At 35.2% G+C, this 21,001-nt stretch overlaps 2 protein-coding genes across 8 annotated transcripts in view; one reads left to right on the top strand and one right to left on the bottom strand.

The window, feature by feature from the left end:
• Positions 1–21,001, top strand: part of LOC134679298 (coiled-coil domain-containing protein AGAP005037) — a 109,153-nt gene that overhangs the window by 53,576 nt on the left and 34,576 nt on the right. The window lies entirely within an intron of this gene.
• On the bottom strand, positions 6,455–20,290 carry LOC134679304 (uncharacterized). Its single transcript, XM_063538210.1, has 6 exons — positions 20,079–20,290; positions 16,744–16,864; positions 13,375–13,480; positions 12,582–12,793; positions 8,877–8,940; positions 6,455–8,390 (listed from the first exon to the last, which is right to left on the bottom strand). Exons 2-6 carry the CDS (start codon positions 16,858–16,860, stop codon positions 6,478–6,480), a joined length of 2,412 nt encoding a protein of 803 aa, XP_063394280.1. The 5' UTR covers positions 16,861–16,864; positions 20,079–20,290; the 3' UTR covers positions 6,455–6,477.

Here is a 21,001-nt window from a genome sequence, read left to right as displayed (position 1 = left end):
ACTTTTTCAATACTTAGTCCTCATAAGATTACACATCCGGCATTGCACACGCATAAGCAGAGCACAGATAAATATTTGACTCCACGATCACATAACCATCGTGATCATGAGGGTGGATCGACCGAGATTGTGGTGTTCATTACTGTCCGACTAATATGATTTAACTCGATTAGGTTCCTACTGAAAACTTGTTTAGTGCGTACCGTGATACAGTAATTGTCTTATCAAATGTCGTATACGCCATATCCGTTGAACTTTCTCAAGGCTACCTACAGTCTCAGATAAGTAAATATTATGAATAAAAAGATTTTAGAAAGTACTGCGAAAGAACGTGTGAGAAATAAGTAACAAGCAATATTCTAATCATGATACAAGTGAAATGTTGTGAAGCCCATTCTTTGCATACCTACTAGTGCAACAAAACAGTTCTACTACTTATATAGTGGAATTGTGATATAATTAGGATTCTGTGCGTATTGAACATATTTAGGTACTTCTATTTTACATAAACCACATTAAACTCATAGGCTAAGTTGAAATATTTTAACATTGTAACTCGAGACACAAGAAAAATAAATACAGGTAAATGTAACATCCAATACATTTCTGAGTTTGCAATAGATACCTACAGCAATACAATTACCACAGTATCAAACAAAAATGGAATGTAATTGTTACCTATAGCATACCTATAGTTCGTTTTTTAGCATTAGAAATAAAGTAAACAACCTTGATGTGTCTTTTAATTGAAAAACACATTTAAAAAATAAGTTACGGCAGACATGTAACATGTTATGATTGTTATGAATCTAATACAATCTTATATATTCTTCTGCTTTCATAAGTAATAGTTATTGATTTTTAAAAAGCGTTTTTCAATTAAAGGACGTGCCATGATCGCTTGCCTTCTTTCTAATGTTAAAAAAACCGAACTATACATTGTGGAAAAAAAGAATGGGCCCTGGAGGGAAAGTACCTTAAGTCAGCTCATTTTACTTAAAGAGGTCATTATTTTATTAAATAAGAAACAAAACTGCATTCAAATATTTTATAAAAAAAATAGTACCTACCTATATAAATTTGTTACTTAAACTAAATCCTATAAACATCAAGCATGGGTACCTAAGCTTACCTGTACGTAGCCTATTCACATAGGTCGGTCTGTAGAAACATAGAATTATTACAAAACGAACTAATCGAATGAATCGTACGAACTAGAAATTATGTAACATCTACATACAATATAATAATTTTCGCTTTTCGAATTACTACATGAGTAGGTACTCGTAATTCCGTCATTTCCAAATAGTCCGTCGCTAAAAATATAAAATATTGCTTGGTACGAGACCTTAAACAATTAAGTCCTACCCGCACTTGACTAAAATGTTTACACGTGAAAGTGAATACATACCCACTATATCAGTGTCAACTGTTACGTTTCTCGCAGTACTCTACTTTTGCCACGATGATAATTATTATAGACTGCAAATAGCGCCTAGTCATTTTACGGAACGCGAACGCGAGTTTGTGACGCAGCGCGATCAGCGAAGAGCGGATCATACAAGAACGTTAATCTTTTTGATTAGTTTTCTTTTAATACTATGTGTGTTCGAAGAGGGATATCTCTATAGGTATCATATATCATATAGATTACAATTAATCTAATATTATTGTGCTTAATTGGAGTCGAATCTCTTAAGAATCGATTTTCATAATACATGGTGATTCACGGGACGTGAGCAGGACCAACCTTACACACTCAGTAAATGTTAAGATGAAAGTGGAGGACCCGTGTAAAACATATATACACATGTATACACATGTAGTCCTTAATTTCCTCTCTGGATATTACCTAACATTATAGGAAATATTTTGACACAATTTGTTGTTTATAAACTACAACTATGGTCAGATTAATATAAAATTATTTAAAAGTAAAGTAAAGTATTTATTAATTGTAAACTGTGTACCTACATTAGATGTCAGATACAGGTGATATCTAACCACACAGTATCAACAGTTGCCCATTTCGAGCATACAATATGATCTTAAAAATACTAACTAAACTAACTAGCTTACTGACTAACTTATACGTAACAAACAGAACAGTACCTATAGTTAGTTGACTGAATACTTTGCTACAGGCATGAAAAATAGGTATATTATACTATTCGAGTTTAAAAACGTATCATTTTAAAATTTTATTTTGTTGTTCTAATGTATATCATGCACGTTTATTAAATTCCTTCTAATATAACGTGAAAAAAAAATGTAGGTCAACATTATATGCTGTGATGTCAGAGAGCGTGCGCTTATTGCATGACCATTTTCACTCACGGTGCGCTCGCCACATTTATTTTCGCAATTTGGAAATTTCTGGGATAATACATAGCAGGTTTGTTAGAAACATTGGAATCTCACGGGAAGTATCAATTGACTTCTTCTAAAACGTTCATTCATATTAGAATACGTTTTAGCACATACCTAGTACATATGTAGTAATGTCGTTTTTGATTTAATACATGAAATGACATTGTCAACGACTCTTAGCGAGAAGAACCTGAACCTACGGGGTTTTAAAAGGCTTGACCTTCGTCCAAAATTTGCTCTTACATCAAAAAATAATAAAAAATATTGGTGCAACTTTCACTTTCGCTCTCGTGATGAAGAATGTACCTACCTATATCATTGGCTACTTACACGTTGAGATATAATTAAAGTAATCCATATTATACTAGTTGTAGTACAGTATTTTTATTCGTTTTTAAGGCCCCATAGTCGAATATAAGTTAAAACTAGATGTTTTCAACACTAAAAACAACTACCTATAATGTCACTAATACACACTTAATGTAGATATGGTCTATGACATGTCGAATTCCATGAAACGGGCAACATCTTTATAAGCGCCATTCTTAAGTCCGGTCGATTGGGTGTTGATGCTAAACTAACCAACCACGCTATTAATAATCACCGTTAGTACCTTCAAAGTAGGCAGTTAAAAAGTCAATTAATTATGTAATCTGCATGGCCTCTTGGTTTAATATATACAACATCATTACAACTTTGGAGTTGGACACATCGAACATTTCCCTTAATTATATAACATAGGCAGTAGGCAGTATATGAATGTAATTATAACCTTCTTCATGTGAAAACAAACTGGTTCGATTTCATCATCATACATTGCGAATCAGTAAAAAATAATGAGTACAAAAATGAGCTATGTGGCATTTAAAGTAGCGACCCTACAATGAAGGTAAACCTTCCAATAAATTACAATACAAAGAGAACATTTTTGATACGATCGCTTTCAGAGTTATTGAGTGCAGTCCGTGAGCTCTTAGAATTATATTAGGGTTGTATTTGTATAGTCGGACCAAAAAAAATCTGCAGCGGATTTGATAGCCCGCGCAGTGCAAGTGTCATTTATACGTCATAATTTCATAGAAGTTTGTCGTTTAAAATAACACTCACTGCGTGGGCTATCAAATACGATGCAGACTATTAGTGGTCTGACTCTAGAAATATACTTCGGATTTGCTTTCGTAATGACTCACAAAATTTTTAACATATCGGATAAAACATGTAAAAAAACTTAATTTTATTATGCTCAATATTTGTTTGACAGTTTTTTACTTGACTAGGTAGGTATGTGGATTTTGTGATTTCTCCGGCGATATATACCTATATATATATATATATATATATATATATATATATATATATATATATATATATATATATATATAAAAAATAAATAAAATAAAAAATTTTGAAAAGGTACAGAAAATAATGCTTTACCTATAGATTGCAAGAAAACCTATGAGAAGATAAAACTAGCTAAATTTTTGTAACCAGGGGCGATTGCTCGATACACACTTGGCCAGTTTTTTTTTCAATTATGCTGATAAGACTCACGCACGCACATTCATGTAGGTATCTCAAAAATACTTTCCGAGAAGGACAGCATAGACTTAGTTTTATGTAACGACATGCTTCGATATGGGCCATGCTGCGATCATATATAACCATGGATACCGCCTTTAGGAACATTACCGTTCAAATTCTCGGGCCAAATTAGCACACGTACACAATTACGCCTACATTCAAATAAGACGACGCGTTTACAGAGCCTGTAATCAAAGCTGGTAAACGAAATAATATTCATCTTTATTACACTAATGGTACATAGCTAAGTGTAGATGAAATGCATATAATGTCAATAACTACCAATCAGCGACATTAATCCGCTAATAACCTTTTTGCTGTACGTACTGGCCGCTGAGAGTTCGCGGTCCATATTTGATTAGAATATGACTTGGACAGGGACAGGTTTATGCCATACATTGAAGAACCAGTCAAATAATTCACGTATAATAATTTAATGCAGATTAAAAGGTAACTAGTTAAAATGTTGTTATGAAATGACAGACTAACTCAACATAAGTAAGTATATCATTGTTGTATAAATGTATTCCGCTATAATAAGTATTTTGTATATTTTATTATCAATCTGTATGGCAGTGCGAATTCACGTTCAGGTATAGTCTGTCCGTTTTTCTAAGATCAAGTACGCCATAGTAAATGTATGGCGAACTTGATCTTAGAAATCGGACTGGCTATACAGTCTGCAAAATTTACACGGGTACACGAATCGGGTCAAAAATATTTGAACAGGCGGAGTCACAATAAATCCCCACTTTCAGTTCAGAATATTTTGTATGTATATAGCCGGTCAAGCAAGTTTGTCAGTAGAAAAAGGTGCAAAATTAAAATTTTGTATAGGACCACAGCCGTTCGCGCGCTTACATTTTCTAAATTTGTCGCTCTTATAATATTTTAAGCTTTCGCGTTTGGAACACAATATTAACTCACATTATACGAAACGAAACTGATTTACGTCGGTAAATCAATTGGAAAGCTTTTTTCCATAGTTCTCTGCGAATAGCATCTTGTGGGAATCTGAATGGAAAGTAATGTAAAATGACAATACCAAATTTGATTATTAATTTGAAACAACTAGGTAGTTTTTTTATAGCTCCATCTCATGAAATAAAAAAGGAAAATACAAATCTGTAAGAAGGAATTTATTACTACATTTATAATTATATAGAAAATACCTAAACCAAACACAAGTTAATAAAATAGTCTACTTCATTTAGCATAACACCATCCCTATTACCCTCGCAATTTAAAAAGTCGTATGTTGTTATGAAAGTCGTATGCAGTTGTTACGTTTTAGCTTAGCACGGTAGTATTGAAAACAAATCGTCATGTTTTTTCCAAATTCTACTGAAGTTATCTGTTTACTACAAGTGAAAAGTGATTCCACTGTCCTTGGTATGAACTAAAATAACTTCTGCACCACTTCACGACACATAAATATATTTTTAATTACATAAAAACGTTGTTTTTATAAATCAATTTAGCCATTTGTCACTGACTGTCATCTCGGTCGTACTGAGATTGCCAATCGAGCAGTTTGTAAGTACCGCCTATCGCGGGGTAGTTTGCGTTGGGTCATAATTGAGCGGACAGAATACTTCCATGTATAGCATTTCGCTGGGGCCATGTAGCTGTCGTAGATCGGAAAGAAGTCCTCAAGAAGTTTAACATACTTATCTGCGTCCTAAATACCTCGAACTCTACTAAATTACAGTAAACTAGTGGCGTTTACGCTGCAAAGTAACAGAAGCTTCGTGCCTGCGGTCCTCGGCTTAGTAGGCTGCGTAACTAGATTTTGTATGGTTTAATGTTGCCACAGACGCCAATCAGACTGAAGAGTGAATTGCGAAAATACTAGCTTCTGTTGCGAGGCTAATTAGTTCCTACATCGTCTAAATATACCTTACTTCTGAATATTTATTTTAACTTATTGCACATTACAGGGAATAGCAGACTTATTTATAGTATTTTAAAGCATTAAATTTTATATTTATGTAAAGGTAAGTATGTATGTTACAAAGACTTGGTTACGAGTAAATGTTGCTTCATTCGAGTTGTGTATTATTTATTGAAGTATTCCTGAATTTCTGACAGTGTTGTACCTATGCCTTCATGTTACTCAATGACATAGGCGCTCTTTCTCTTGGATAGAAGCGGTTGTTTAGTAATGCCCAATACCGCATGTTAATAGGTGGTTGGCCGTGAACCGTTTCGTCTCAGCCTTATCATCAGATCTAGATCAATTTAGAATGGCATTTATTTTACATATTTCATATGTGTATATACATATAACCAGTACGTGTACCTAATATGCGTTTTTTTGCGTTATCAATAAAAATAAATACCTAGATAGGTTTTTTCGAAAGATGGATTGGCAATTCATATGTAGGTAGCCAATTTAGGTGTGCACAAATGAAACACTCAAATGTTTGTGAAACAATATTTTTAGCGCTGCTGTTTTACTGGACACGCAAGGTAGACCAGTTTTGTAAATAAAGTATTAAACTACGCAAAGTAATAAAAAAGTAATCAAAAAAATCCACATAAATCTTTGGTTTTCTTGGCATACGCACCCCCAAACAGTTTTACTGGAGTTCTTGTCCAATCAATGAGTATAAAGGGACTATCTTTTAGAGGAGATTCGTTAGTAGAACATCTTTTGTAACTTTGCACAACAAACTCAATGCCAATGTTTCTTCTCTGAAGTGGCGATTCATATTTGCTCTTGCCTATGCTTTCATCTTCGTGTACGTATAATTCAACGTTTTTGCAGACCCTCGTCTCATGCGATGCCGGAATATTTTCTAACCTCGAATTCGATTTAGATCGGTGTCTATTAATATCTGGAATAGAATCGTCTCCACCTAAGAAAGTATTTTTAATTTGATGCACATCATAACCAATGAATCGTTCGTTTAATGCATTTCCTAGTTTAACTTGTTTGTTAAAATTTATTTGATTACTTGCCTGCTTGCCATCATAGTCATTTACAACTGTAACCGCAATGGTATTACTTGTTGGCGTAATTGGATCCTGTTTATATTTTAAAAGGGGAACGTTGTAAATATTTCGTTTAGCCTGATTGGACACTTCCTTGGCTAGAGCGCGGCCAGCTGTTAGGCTATCACCGTTACTACCTTGCATATGTTTGTGCGTATCGGCTTTATCTGCCATTTTTTGGTAAAACTCTCTCCATTGGTCATCGTTTGATAGGCCAATGGCAAAAGATGGTCTAGAGTTGGTATTTTTTGATTGAGAATTATTGTTGTTCTCAAAATATTCTTTTGATTTCAGAAACGGGAGAATCTTCATCAAGTCACTGCCTCTATGCCTTTCAGATGTGTTTATTATGCCATCAGACTGACGTTTGTGTAACAAGTTCTTTGAATTACTTGTTTCCCCTGAAACAAAGGGTGTGTTATTCTCCTCGCTTTTCTGTAATGATGTTTGTAATTTTATTTTCGCTTCTCCCCTATTCGTTACTTCTATAAGCTTAGGGTCAACATTTTTCAAAGGAAATATAATGTCGTTTTCATCTGGGTTAATAATTTGCACATTGATTTGATGTTCCTTAGTATCTCTTCTTGCGATATAATGCCTTTTTGTACTGTGTATTCTTCTTTTGTAATTTATCGGTGGCCGTATTATAGTATGTGATAATTCAGATGGATATGGGTACAAATCACTAAATTTTCCATCAGAAAAAGTTGATATTACTTTCTTCTGTTTTTTGTTTGTGTTAAAATTCGTATTTTTCAAATAACTTAAAACATTGCTCGCAAATTTCGAACTCGTCCACTGTCCATAAACCTTAGTGTCATGTTCAGGTGGTGGAGGTTTCTGGACATCCGATATCATTATGTCGTCATGCTTATTGTCACTCCCAGTCTTTCCTCTGCCTGAGTTTTTGATAGAATAATCGGAAGTTAACGCACTGATGGTCGGCGGTGTTTCATATTCAAGCACTATTGGTAAATCTTGTGTACCGCTACCGGTTAACTCATTTTTTATACCGCGTTGTGCTTTAAATTCATTATTTTTGAATATTTGGTTAAAATCTTTAGCGCTATTTTTTTTATTAGATGTAATGTTTTCATCAATTGATATTTCATGTTTTTGTTCATGTCTCGGTGCACTACTATGTGAATAATGTCTAGAAAAGACCTTCATGTTATCTTCGAGCTGTCGACTAGTAACATCAGAAGAGGAAAATTCATATTCCTTGTTTATGGCATGCGGAATCGCAGTCTGTATGTCATCCTTTTGTAAATCTCCCAGAACAATATATTGATCTCCTTGCTCACTTGAAACTGGAAACTTATTTTTCTTGATGATTTTTGGTTTGTTCCAATTATGCATGCCTATGGTGATGTTCCGTTCAATTGCTGATAATAATATCATAGATACACCGTATATTTCTCCAGACAGCCCAGTAGGAAAACCTGAAGAAAGCAGGCGATGGTCATTATACATATAAAAAATCTTGGTCACCAGATATAAGTAGGTAAATAGACTCAACATAATTTAAAAATTAATATAACTTAAAAATAATTTTGGAAAACCCAATTTAATGCCTACTTATGATTCTTATCAAATTATTTTTATAGTTTTGGAAAGAAAAGCGAATGTAAGATCATATATGTATGAGAATATCAGCAAGGCAGTATTTTATAAGATTTCAAATAAGATTTAAAATAATCGTTCCGCCATAATGGTGTCCGCCATAATATATCTATTCATCTACATCTACTGATAGTTCTTTGACATAATGCGAAACTGCTTTAATATGTTAATATTTTATGCCTGCTTTCGGAACAAATGCCAAATATTTGTTCCACAAAACAGCAAATTTTGCATAACCGTATTTTTGTATTCAAATAGTAAGTATATGCCAGTGCTGTGAGCTTGATGACTTATAAAAATGTTACCTCTTTCGGACGTCCCATATCCAACTATCAAACTTCCCTTTCCTGGAAATGCAAAACCTCGAAGCTGTGAAATAAAATGTTCCCAATTAAATTCTCTTCATATTACCAAGTGACGGTAAAGTGAGTGAAGCGATGAATATTTAACAGATATCAAGCATTTTATTATTTTATAATAATTTAATATTTTATAATAATTTAATTGGCAGTTTATGTTAAATAAGTTGTGTCATTTAATTTGAGCTTGAAATGTATGTCTAGAAGATAATAGATAAAAGATAAAAAAAAGTTTATTGCACACGAAACAGACAGTACAATATAGAAATTGATGTGTCATCGGGCGGGTGCATAGCATGATTAGCATGGGTTAAATAATACAGAATTTCCAGGCGTCCCCGCACTGGGCTAGGCTTGTACCACACGAGACCATTGCAAGTATACTTTTGTATGTCATGAGTGATAAATGGAATACTAGAGAAAAAAATATGAACAAAAAATTACAATAGTTTTGTTAGTGTAATAAATAACATTACATTACAGTTTTACAGAAACTACTTTCCTAATGGACACAAGCATAGATAGACTATAGTCCTAATGTCCAGCAACTTATGGCGCATAAAACGTCATACACACTTAATAACAGTAACAGTGACGGCGCCCCTAACGAGTTAAAAATACGACCGTAGCCTATTTTAAGTGCCATAGAGGTCATCCGTGACCTCAGGTCAGATATTGAAAGTTAATCCAATGGCGCTCTCATTGGGGAATTGTGTGAGTCATAAAACATTTTATTGTACGAATAGAAAGGAATGTTGGTTAAGTACAACAGATAAAACATAAATGTGTAGTACAAAGGATACGAACTTATCACTAAGTGGGATCTCTTCCAGTTAACCAATTTTGTACCCCAATAAATTTCTGTATTAAATCTGTACATAGGTACTATTGTTGTCCTACTGATACCTACCCCAACTTTAAGTCTTTGTAACATAGTTTTTCTTGCTTATTTTTTGCAAAAGGTGACCACATTTTCCGTTAAGGTTAAAATCAAATCAATTAATTGGTTTATTACAAAACACAATTCCCTCAATAAAGGGGCCCACTTATTACCAGTCCGCCGGACGATATCGGCCGGTCAGTTGTTCGGAGCTGTCAAATTTTTGTTCTAACTAACAGGCCGATATCGTCCGGCGGCCTGATAGTCAGTGGTCGGATTAACTGCGCCACTGGACGGTCGACGCTGTCTTAATACGGTAACCTATGAATTATTGCCTGGACTCTCTTTGTAGTAAACTATGTCTTAACCTTGCTTTGTTTTGTATTATTAATCATCCAATAATTTTCATGGATCATGATCGTGACGATCTCATTACAATGCATGACTCCGGAGTACTGTTGTATGACTTGTATATGTAACTAAATTAAATATGGATTCACATAGGTACTTACAAGTTCTCGTTCTGTAATTATTAATTATATGTTCTAAGACTAATCACATTTTGAGACACCTTTGTACTTTCTTGGATTCCGTTTTTTTTTCCTTTTGAATTACGGCATCCTTTATAGGATCACTCCGGTGTCGGTCTGTCTGTCCGTCTGTCCGCCCCTCTGTCACAGCCGATTTGCTCCGAAACTACTTGGACCGATTAAGTTGAAATATTGGTACTTACACATACCTAATTATGTAAGCCGGTGACGCAAATACGGACGCGTAACGTAAATAAGTGAATTTTAAACTTTGCGGCCATTTTTGGGAGGTACCTATGTATATAGATAATTAAGTAAAAAAGTTTAATTTAAGTATTAATTTAAATTAAGTTTAACTAAAAAATACTATACCATGCAACATGACCACTATGAAAAGGTCTGAGGTTGAACATTGGGGAAAGGATTTCAAATACCTACGAATTTTTACTAATGTTTAGGTAGTAAATTAAATTTGATTGTATTTATTAAAATAAGCAAAAATTCATCGTAGCCTCAGATTTAAACAAAAAATACGGAAAATTCCTTGCCAATAGATTACAGAAAAATCTGTAATCTATTGGCAAGGAAGTCATACAAGTCAACTCAAGGAAAAATTACAAAAAAAGAATGTGTGATTACGGAACACCCTCGAGGCGTGATTTGGACTCGCATTTAGCTGTTTTTAAAACGAAGAAATAAGTACCGTAAAACGGGGTCAACAGAAATCGCGGGGTGAATAGAGAAATTTTGACTTTTTCTTTAAAGTTGTTATATTTAAAAACGTACATCTCTAAAATCAGATTTTTTGGTATACGTATATAGTAGACCATTTATTCTCTACATTGATACCAAAAGAAGTTAATCAAACTGCCTAAAAGTTATATTTTTTTAAGTGACTCTAAAGGAAGGCCTCACCGAGGTAAGAAATGAAGCCTGTCTGAACTTTGTTCTAGCGGTAAATGTAGTGACATTAACGTAGTTAAAGTTAGCTAACCTGGTAATATAGTATCTGTAGTACCTCAATAAAAAATAATATCACCAATTTTCTCTATAATTAAGCATTTTTTTGCAAAAAACTATCAACAATCACTTTTACGTGAAAAAGGGGTCAGTGGACACGCATATGGGGTGAATAGTTACGTCATAGGGGGTGAATAGTTAAGCCATAGGGGGTGATTAGATACCACAAAGGGGTGAAAAAACACGCCTTGGGGGTTAAAAGACACGAAAAAATATGTTTGTATCAAATAATTGTTTAACAGATATATATACTATTTGCCAATAGAGTACCAACATAATAATGACCAAATTCGATGCCTATGACAACTAAAACTTCATATTTCTACTCACCCCTTTCGTGTGTCTAATGACCCCGTTTTAAGGATATGGAGAAAACAGACAGTTTTCTTTGATTTTCTCTAAATTGGGTGGCTCAAAATTGATTTCACAAATGCAAAATTGAAGAACTAACCAAGACTCATAAAATGATGTCTAAATTTTTACTTTTATCATTTGGTTTATTGGTGAAAATCGTGTCTTTTCACCCCGTTTTACGTACCTACCTATACACCCTATACATGTCGAAAATGTCGATATTAAAGCATCATGTAAGTAAATTTATGCATAGGTAATATTTCATTTTCTAATAAAAGCTGTTTATATATGTACATACTTTGCTTCGTTAAGACCATAGATTAACCTTGTTTCATTAAGTCGCATTAGCTGCTAATATAAAGATTCAGTGTCTGGGGCGTAATTAAATTAAGGAAAGAACGTGTCATCAACCGTACTGTATCAGGTAAACCATAGCCACCCTCTTCAGCACAATAATCAGACAATTGCAAGTTTAATTCAGAAAGGGTAGAGAACACGTTGACTATACCTAGAAGTCAATTTAACGTGTTCTCTACCCTTATTCCCAGGAACTAAAACAGTTTCAACAAGGTTGCAAAGCAAGCACTCTCATAGGTCTACTTCCATATTCACTACTGTTGATGATAGGTCGGAATGGTTTCAAAGATCTGAGTTAAAACTTTACAAAATCGGCCCCATAGTTATTTGGCATACTTACCCAAAGCGTAGGTACTTATCTGTCCACATCAGAATTCTTGTCACAATTCTACCACTACCACATTCATTCATGAAAATTAATCGACCTAGTACCTACATACACTTGAAGTAAGTGTTGTTGTGACACACGTCTTCGCAACGCTTACTTACTCCGTTTATACTGATACTTACATTTCGTGAACCTTCGCACAATAAGAGTTTGGCGTCGACATACAAAGCCCATGCACCAAGGTCTGACTGGTAGGTCACGCACACGTCCCGCCACGCGTCCGCCGTGAACTGGACGCCCGCACTCGACGTCACTCGGCCGTTCTCTAATGAGATCCTCAACTGCCGACCTCCCGAGTCCAGCCATAAGCGCATAATACGTTTACCGTCGGTACCTGAAAATGTACGAGTATAAGCAGTGCAATGCGTGCAACAAATGATTAACTCGGGGAAAAAATAATTATTGGACCGCGACGTTGCTTAATTCATTAATTATTAATACAACCTCGTTTATCATAAACAGGTAGACAGTAATCGCGTGTATCAAGCATTAAACGCTACTGTGATAATTACTTGTACCACAAAAATACATTTTATTATATCATCTAAAGAGACGCATGAGTGGTACATTCATGATACAAGTTGAAGTACTCGTAAGGTGCGAATGATAAATTTACGTTTAGTCTTAATTTCACTAGAATCGTTATTTGATTGAATGATTTGCTATAGGTTCTGACCCTCTGATTACCCACTGGACAACATTGAACTTACTCGAAACAAGAACAGAGAAAGGGGGTCAAATTAGCGCTTATGGCGCAATTTCGCTTGCTTAACACTTCACGTGCGCTTCAGTTCACTCAGTGCACTTTTTTTTTAATTAATTTTAATCTCTAAGTGACATAGCGTCGCTGTACAAGGAAACAAATACTTATAAGTTTTTATCGCTTAAGGATTCAAGTTGCGCAGATGCTCTCACCAACGTAGGTGAAAATGCTTTGTTCGTTCTCGACGCTGATCACGCGCACCCACACGCACAGCGTGAACTCGCTCAACGGCGGAACGTCGATGTCATATTGAATGAACTGGAATGAAATAAATCTTGTTTATTAATCAATACACCTCCTACATATTTTATTTCGTTTTTAAGTAACAATGTTTATATGACTAATTATCTACTAATAGGGGTACTACCGTGCATTTCGAAGTTTATTACTCATTAGAGTTTTGTTTATGAAATTTGGATATATACTTATACACTTTTTAAATCTCTAACATGACCAGGATAGATCAGGGTTTTCTGGAATAAGGAGGCCTAATCAGATTCAGTATAAACTTTCTTAATGATTATGCGTGTGCAGAATGAACTGAATAATTAATCCTGGGTAAATAAATTTAAGTTCTGTTTTCAAATATTTACATACGAAATTCGTTTAATTATAAGTTTAAATTATCGATTGTTCTAAGTATATTTCAACTCCATACAGAACAGCTTTCAGTAAAAAATATAACACAAAATAAATATTCGTTTCATTCCTTAGATTAAATATTTTTCAGGGCCATACTTGGCATTGAAATATCTCTCACAATTGTATAAATAATATTCAAATATGACTTTTGAACCAGCCCTTAAATATATACGAAGGTACATTAATAATATTACGCAAATTACTTGGATAGCAAAATATTTTTTCACGGCGATGCTCTCGGAGTAATTAACAATGGAGCCGCCATTAGCAGGCGTTCCCCTCTGTCGAAAATAGGCGGCCAATGGTCAACCACATGTCAACCATATGTATGGACTGACGTTTATCTGACATGACGTACCTATACATTTGATGTGCCCCTCCCCCGCAAAAGACGGCAGACTATTTTGTACCGAAAATTTTAGACATGGCGTCTCCGTTGTTAATTACTCCGAGGCGATGCTGTCACAATTAGAAAGAGTCATATATACTCTTTCTAATTGTGGACATCTACATCACTGCACCTAAAGAGATGCATTAAGCGTGTGCGAGATGCACTGAGAATAATATCATACAAATATCAAGTCAATAACGTTTTTTTTTGTTTCAATCTGAATGTCATTCCATGTCTCACTTATCTCTTTTTATAATGAAAAAAAAAACTGGACAGTGAAACCGAAAACTACTTTCGAACTGAGAGTTCCGCGCATATTCAAAAGATATGGATGACGAAGTAATCCACCTGTTTTACAATTATATAACTACTAGTTATATTTCATTGTGTGGCGTAAATACAAGTACATTTTAAATGTATAGCTTTAGAAATAGCAGGATCATACTCCAAATTCGGCCAACAAACAGTGCCAAATTCCATTGAATTCAGCTCGCGAAAGGGCAGGCCTAGCTGTGGCCCTCAAATCACTTCCTATAATTTAATAGCATACTGCTTTGTTTTCTAACTGTTTATTTAAATATTAATGTTAAATTGAATGGACGACAAATATGGCGGAGCCTTAACTACCCTGGCCTAAGCTTAAACTTTTGTAGGTTATCCAGAACTATGTGGGGAAATGATATTAGTGAGAAGGCACCTCTGCAACTGACCTCATTAATTTAGATAGGAATATCTTATTGATGAACACTTGCAAGCGACATTAGCTCAATGTTATGCATACCTGACATGTTGTTTGTATTAATAACGGATAAGCTGAAAGCTGATAGTTAATAAATCCAACCCACTTAACCCAAAACACTTATTAATTACGCACAAAGTTTTAAAGGGCGTTTTCAACTCGACAGAAAAAGACACACTTTCCTGGCAATGCAAATAAATAGGTACGTAACTACGTATAGTACCTAAAGGGGCCCACTGATTAACAGTCCGCCGGACGGTATCGGCCTGTCAGTTGTTCGAAACTGTCAAAATTTTGTTCTAAATGACAGGCCGATACAGTCCGGCGGACTGTTAATCAGTGGGCCCCTTAAGGTATAAACTACCTAACTATGACTTTGGTGTGGCGAAAAGCCACCGGTTAGGTAATTTAAATACCTACTAAATGTTAGCCTTCATTTTGAGACCGAAATAGTATATTACGATACAAGTACGAAAAGTAGGAAATTGTGTGGTGATAAATTAAAACACGACCGAATATACCTTTTCGCACGTATGTCCATGTTTAAGCAAAATTTATATATGTGTTTATTTAAATTGTTTATTAAGCTTTACATGCTACAAAGTTATATTTGTATATTTTTTTTAAATAAGTACACTTAATTGCCCAGCTGGATGGCAAATATCAATTTGATAGGTCTTCGGAAGTGCGTTAGGGTTTTGACGTTAGATTTGCCAATCGGCCAGTGAAAAAAACCTCCCGATTTTTAGATGTTTGTATTTTAATAACTAGTTGAGCTATAGTTATGCATATATAATTTGGGGTTCTAGTAAGGCTTGAGGGTCTTCATAAATGAACCAATTTTCATACGTATATCGTCGGTGCGAATAATAAAATCGCCATGTATTATTAAGCTACTTTTCAGGAGACAAAAATAACTGTTTATTTTCCTGTTTGTAATATATTTGTTGCGCCTGTATTTTTTTCTGATAGATCAATGATTTTTACGTGATACTCATTAAGAAAATAAACAGATTTTTTGTATTTTTTTACAATATTATTATTTTAACCAAATTTTGCTACATAGCGACTTAAATTTGGTTCATTAAAATCGTCATGTGTGAAGTTCGTACACCTATGTGTTGCCTAAGTAACATAGAGAGATGATACATAGCGGATTTTAGGGTCTATGTCGGGTAATCCATTCTACAATAAATCGCCATGTGCAACATAATCGCCATCACCCTCGACGAAAAACAAGACATTTAATATCGTTATGTGCTAAAAATCACATAAGGTGTATTCGGATAATACCGAATGTCGGATAATTCTGAAATTCAGATGAAAATCACCCTTAATTCCATCATAATAAAAGTCTCTTTTCGGAATTATCCGACAGTTTTCGACATTCGGAATTACCCGAGTAAACCTTAGCTATTTTTTTGTTTCTGTTCTGTTATTTTTTTGGACAAATGTTCTGTGTTCACATAGTGGAATTATTATTTTCAAAACTAATAAAGATATAACAAAAATATTTATGTGGGTCGACGGGAAATTTAAAAAGGAATTCAAATATGGCAAAATCAAAAAATCGTAAAAAACACATAGCGATTTTTTTATTCGCACCGACGATATTAATAAATTTTGAGTTACGTAGGGGTCAAAAGTGGCTCAAAATGGTTTGTGTAATATAATAAAACACGGCCGCTGCGTCTTTATTTCTAGTACTATGATGTATGTACCTGCATATATAGTCACTGAAGTCTTTACCTGTGCATATCCTTTTGAGTTTAGGACAATCTTATAAACTGGTCTGTTGATTGCAAGGCTAATGACCGATATGCTGAGTAACGTTAACAAATTGCGCCACCAAAACCCGAACATCATTGACCTGCAATATAAATGTGGGATTAATACATATTATATATTATACCGGGTGTGGCTTGTAATATGAGCAAAAAAATTAACTGGAGCCTGTACTCCTCATACTGATCAACATTTGTTCAGCGACTTTTGAAAATAACTTGTAGTTTGATTTTTAATACACTTCAAAGGCGCAATGTATTGCGAATTTAGTTATGTTTAAGGCTTGACAAGCAACGTCTATCACAATGATATGACGTGGCGATGGCGTCCATTGAAGATAATATTTATTTTGTATGAAAAATATAGTATAAATACTTCATAATGTTTAAAAGTTGTTGAGCAAAAGTGTTACCGTTTGAGGAGTACAATCTATGTTTTAATTATTTGCTCATGTTACAGAGGCCACACCCGGTATAAGAACTTAATCTTTAGGTATTGTCTAGGTTATGGGATATAAATATCACCCAATCACTCGTCGACCGCTAATCTATCAAATACTATCAATGGCATAACAGGGGACTGGCATGGCGAGAAAAATTAAGGTTAAATTTAAATAACAACTGCAGCAGATTTGATTGATTCGGGCGCCTAGTCATTTAGCTATAGCATATTAATTGATGTGCCTTATTACCTGTTTACTGTAATTATATTTACTAAAGAAATGCCTTTAAAAGTTACATTTTATCTACGACTTAAGTACCTCTAAGTACTCTTTCTCCGTAAAATGAGACTAGCCTAAGGAACAAATAGTTAGAGCTATTTATATCGTATACTAAATATGTATTATAAATAAATAAAATAAAAAATAAAAATAAAAAAGCCTTTTATTTCTTGCTTGCATTTGAAGATTACAGTTTTTTCATCTTAACCTAAGTATTACTATTTCCTAATATTTTATTATGTTTTTTTATTTATTCAATATTTATATTCTACCTTCTATATAATAATTAATAATCTAACTTTATAAAAAATAATGATAAGTAAGTAATGCTAATTCTAAAAGTATTTGAGTATGTACATAAGGATTTTTTTTATTATTATCTTCTTTATTTATTTTTCTTCTTAAGTTAGGTTAATTATAATATGGATATAAAAGAAAAATATAAAAACACTTATTATTATTATTATTTGTATGTCTTTTCCATATCTCGGGACCATGGGGTCCCGGACCTTTGGGAGGCGTACGTGGGGCCGAAGCCAACAGCGCAGAGGCCCTTTAAGACACTTTAATCTAAAAGCAAGGGATACACGTGGCGAATACCATACCCGAACGCACAATGTGATACATCCGGAGATGGTCCCCGCCAGGTGCAAAGACTATTGCAGTGCAGCACTTTTGTGCTGCGATGGGAACTAAGGTCATGGGCTATAGATTTGAAAGTTGGATGGACTGGATAATGGGCTATGGGAGAGGGGTCTCTATTGTTTCCCAAATAGTTTTAAGTCATAATGTATTGTTTGTCCGAATTTTCGTTAGTCATAATTGGTTTTTCTCAGAAACGCGTAACTTTTCAGGATTGCCATAAAACAAACTTAACCTAACCTAATCTATCTATAGAATCACCTTACGAAAATCCTGAAAAGTTAACGGTTTCAGTTTTATGACTAACGATAATATGACAGACAATACATTATGACTTAAAACTTTATGGGAAACAAAGGGACCCCATGGGAGAGACTAGCGGACACCTGCCGTGACAATCAGTCTCAAAATTGTATCAGACAGGTGGTGACTCGCCAACTCATTGAGTGGGCCCCGCAATGGCCGCACGCACAGTGCGACAACAGGGCAACACTTTGGAGTAGCTGTGAGGTTGTCGAGAGGTGAGTCTGCGGTAGCCAGATCCCGGTAATCCGTTCAGCAGGCCGCCAGCGTTATGACATTTTACACTTCCAACCTGGAGCATAGGTCCCGCTCTTGCGACTCCACTCTGGCCGGCCAATCAAGGCAAGCACAGAGGCGAGGGCCAGATGACAGGGCCCTCTGGAATAGGGGTCCGCGGTGTCGCCACTCACCGTCAGCTCGCCACAAGCTGCCCCCGCGGGGTTATTATTATTATTTCTCCATTTTGGAATTCACGGGCCTACAAATCCCGGTCCTTTGATAGGCTTGCGTGGGGATACAGATTATTATTCTTTTTTTTACTATGGTTCTGTTGCAAGAACCCCTGTTTGGGTATAGGCCTCCTCCAAACGGTTCCATCTCTCTCTGTCTTGGGCCACCTGTAGCCACGAAGGTCCAGCGGTTCTGACGACGTCATCTTCCCATCTCGTATGAGGTCCTGCCTTACGACGCTTTCCTATTGGACCCTTCCAAGAAGTTACTCTTCTAGTCCACCTGTCGTCCTGCAGGCGTGCTACGTGCCCTGCCCATTTCCATTTTTGCCTTCGAGCAAAGGTTAGAGCGTCAGTAGCTTTTGTTACGTCACGTATTTTTGTATGGGGTATTTTTTGCATTTTCTTTATGTTTAACATGCTGCGCTCTATTCCCCTTTGACAGGATATTACTTTTCTCTTTCAACTTGTGGTAAATTTCCTAGTTTGGCAAATATGTATTACATACTTGTAGGTACGGTGCTTGGTACATCCTGACCAGGGGGCCGATTTTTGAATTTCGATCGCTCGATTTCGTCACTCGAAAATCTGTGGAAAACGAAATGCTAATTTTTGAAATACGAGCGATCGAAATTTGGAATCTATTGGTATTGACCACTCGATTTCAATTCTATTAGTAGAATTTAAATGCCTAGTGGTGGAGATATTACCTATTTAACAAAATACACGAAATCGAGTGGTCGAATTTCAAAATTCGGCCTCAAGGGGGAGAAATAACGACGCGCCGGTTAAAGAGACCAAGATAAATTAGGAATATGTAGTAACCATTTATTCTGTTTACCTGTAGGTTCTCTTAATTCTTATTTTTGTTGACGGACATTTATTTTATGGCATTTTTGGATATTTTATAGAAATTCGCAACGGCTTCTTACATGTTTTGCCCATAAAGCAAAGTATTTTATTTTATTATGAATTCAGAAACTGCAGCCACGAAATTGAGATTAGTGAAAGTGCTCCGTCGAATAATAACCTTAATTATGACATAGGTATCACTAATTTTATTACTGATATGATACAAGATCTAAGTGATCTAACGGACCTTTATATAATACCGAGGCTTAATGAATGATTGATTATATAATCGAGTTCCACCGTTTTAATAGTTGAAAGTAAAAGATACTTACACCAACAGGATATGATGTTTAATAAACTATCCAATGCCGCAGGGAAGAATGTGACTGATGTGTTCACCGTAGAAAAGTAAAACATAAACTGACGACTGTCACAACAATGTTATTATTCCTGTGAGTGTTTGTAAACCACGAAACAATCTTCTTTGATACTTAGTTGCCCTGTCTTTCCTACATAACCACTATAAAACATAATTTACCGCTCTCTCCGGCATTTCGAAGATACGTACAATCTATATTTGCACAGATTTAGAAGAAAACCATTTGTAAGTGTCAGGAGCTCAAATGCTTGAGCTTGGATGTTCTTTGTTTACTGCAAATACGATTAACGGCTACGCGTTCACCACAGCCTTTAAAGTTCTGGTATACCTATTAATATATTTTTACCTATGTAGTCAGTTTTTATGAACGCTCATTTGTTTCTTGCATAGAAAATATATGTCTTAGGCCTTAAACCTGGAGTTTCCATGGTTACCAGTACAATTTAACACTGGGTTAACAGTTTAACCTTTTAACCACGAGTAAATTGCCTAGCTCGCTGCTGGCGTTGCCTCTTTGAATAGCCAGCGAAATATGCTGGACTAAATATGTGCCGGGGTTGACCTGGGGTCGCCGCTATTTTCTTGGAGGCTTGACCTAACTTTCTTATAATTTTTTTAGCGTCATCGCACCAAGGGGCACTGTTCTCCATGCCTACTGGTACAAAGTCAATGGTCGGCTCCAGGTTTGAGTATTATCCCGTTTCAGTTTAAAGTAAATTGGTCCTGAGGTAACCAAAGCGCCCAATTCTAGCACGTAAGATCGACAATCGCAATATTCGCAACTGACCATTTACGAACCCGATTGAAACAATTGTCGAAATTGATGGGTACATGATTTTATGCGATCAGCCCACCCGCAGGTTCAGGTACAATTAG

Source organism: Cydia fagiglandana, chromosome Z (genome assembly GCF_963556715.1).
Source record: "Cydia fagiglandana chromosome Z, ilCydFagi1.1, whole genome shotgun sequence".
Classification (NCBI taxonomy): Eukaryota; Metazoa; Arthropoda; class Insecta; order Lepidoptera; family Tortricidae; genus Cydia; species Cydia fagiglandana.
The sequence above is the reverse complement of the archived record's forward strand: the minus strand, read 5'-3'. Positions and strand labels throughout refer to the sequence as shown.

Coding starts and splice junctions, on each gene's coding strand:
- LOC134679304 (XM_063538210.1), bottom strand. CDS start 16,860: ATGATGTTCGGGTTTTGGTGGCGCAATTTGTTAACGTTACTCAGCATA. Junction 13,481..16,743: donor ACTCAAAAGGATATGCACAG/GTAAAGACTTCA, acceptor ATTTCATTCCAG/TTCATTCAATATGACATCGA. Junction 8,391..8,876: donor ATATGGGACGTCCGAAAGAG/GTAACATTTTTA, acceptor TGCTTTCTTCAG/GTTTTCCTACTGGGCTGTCT.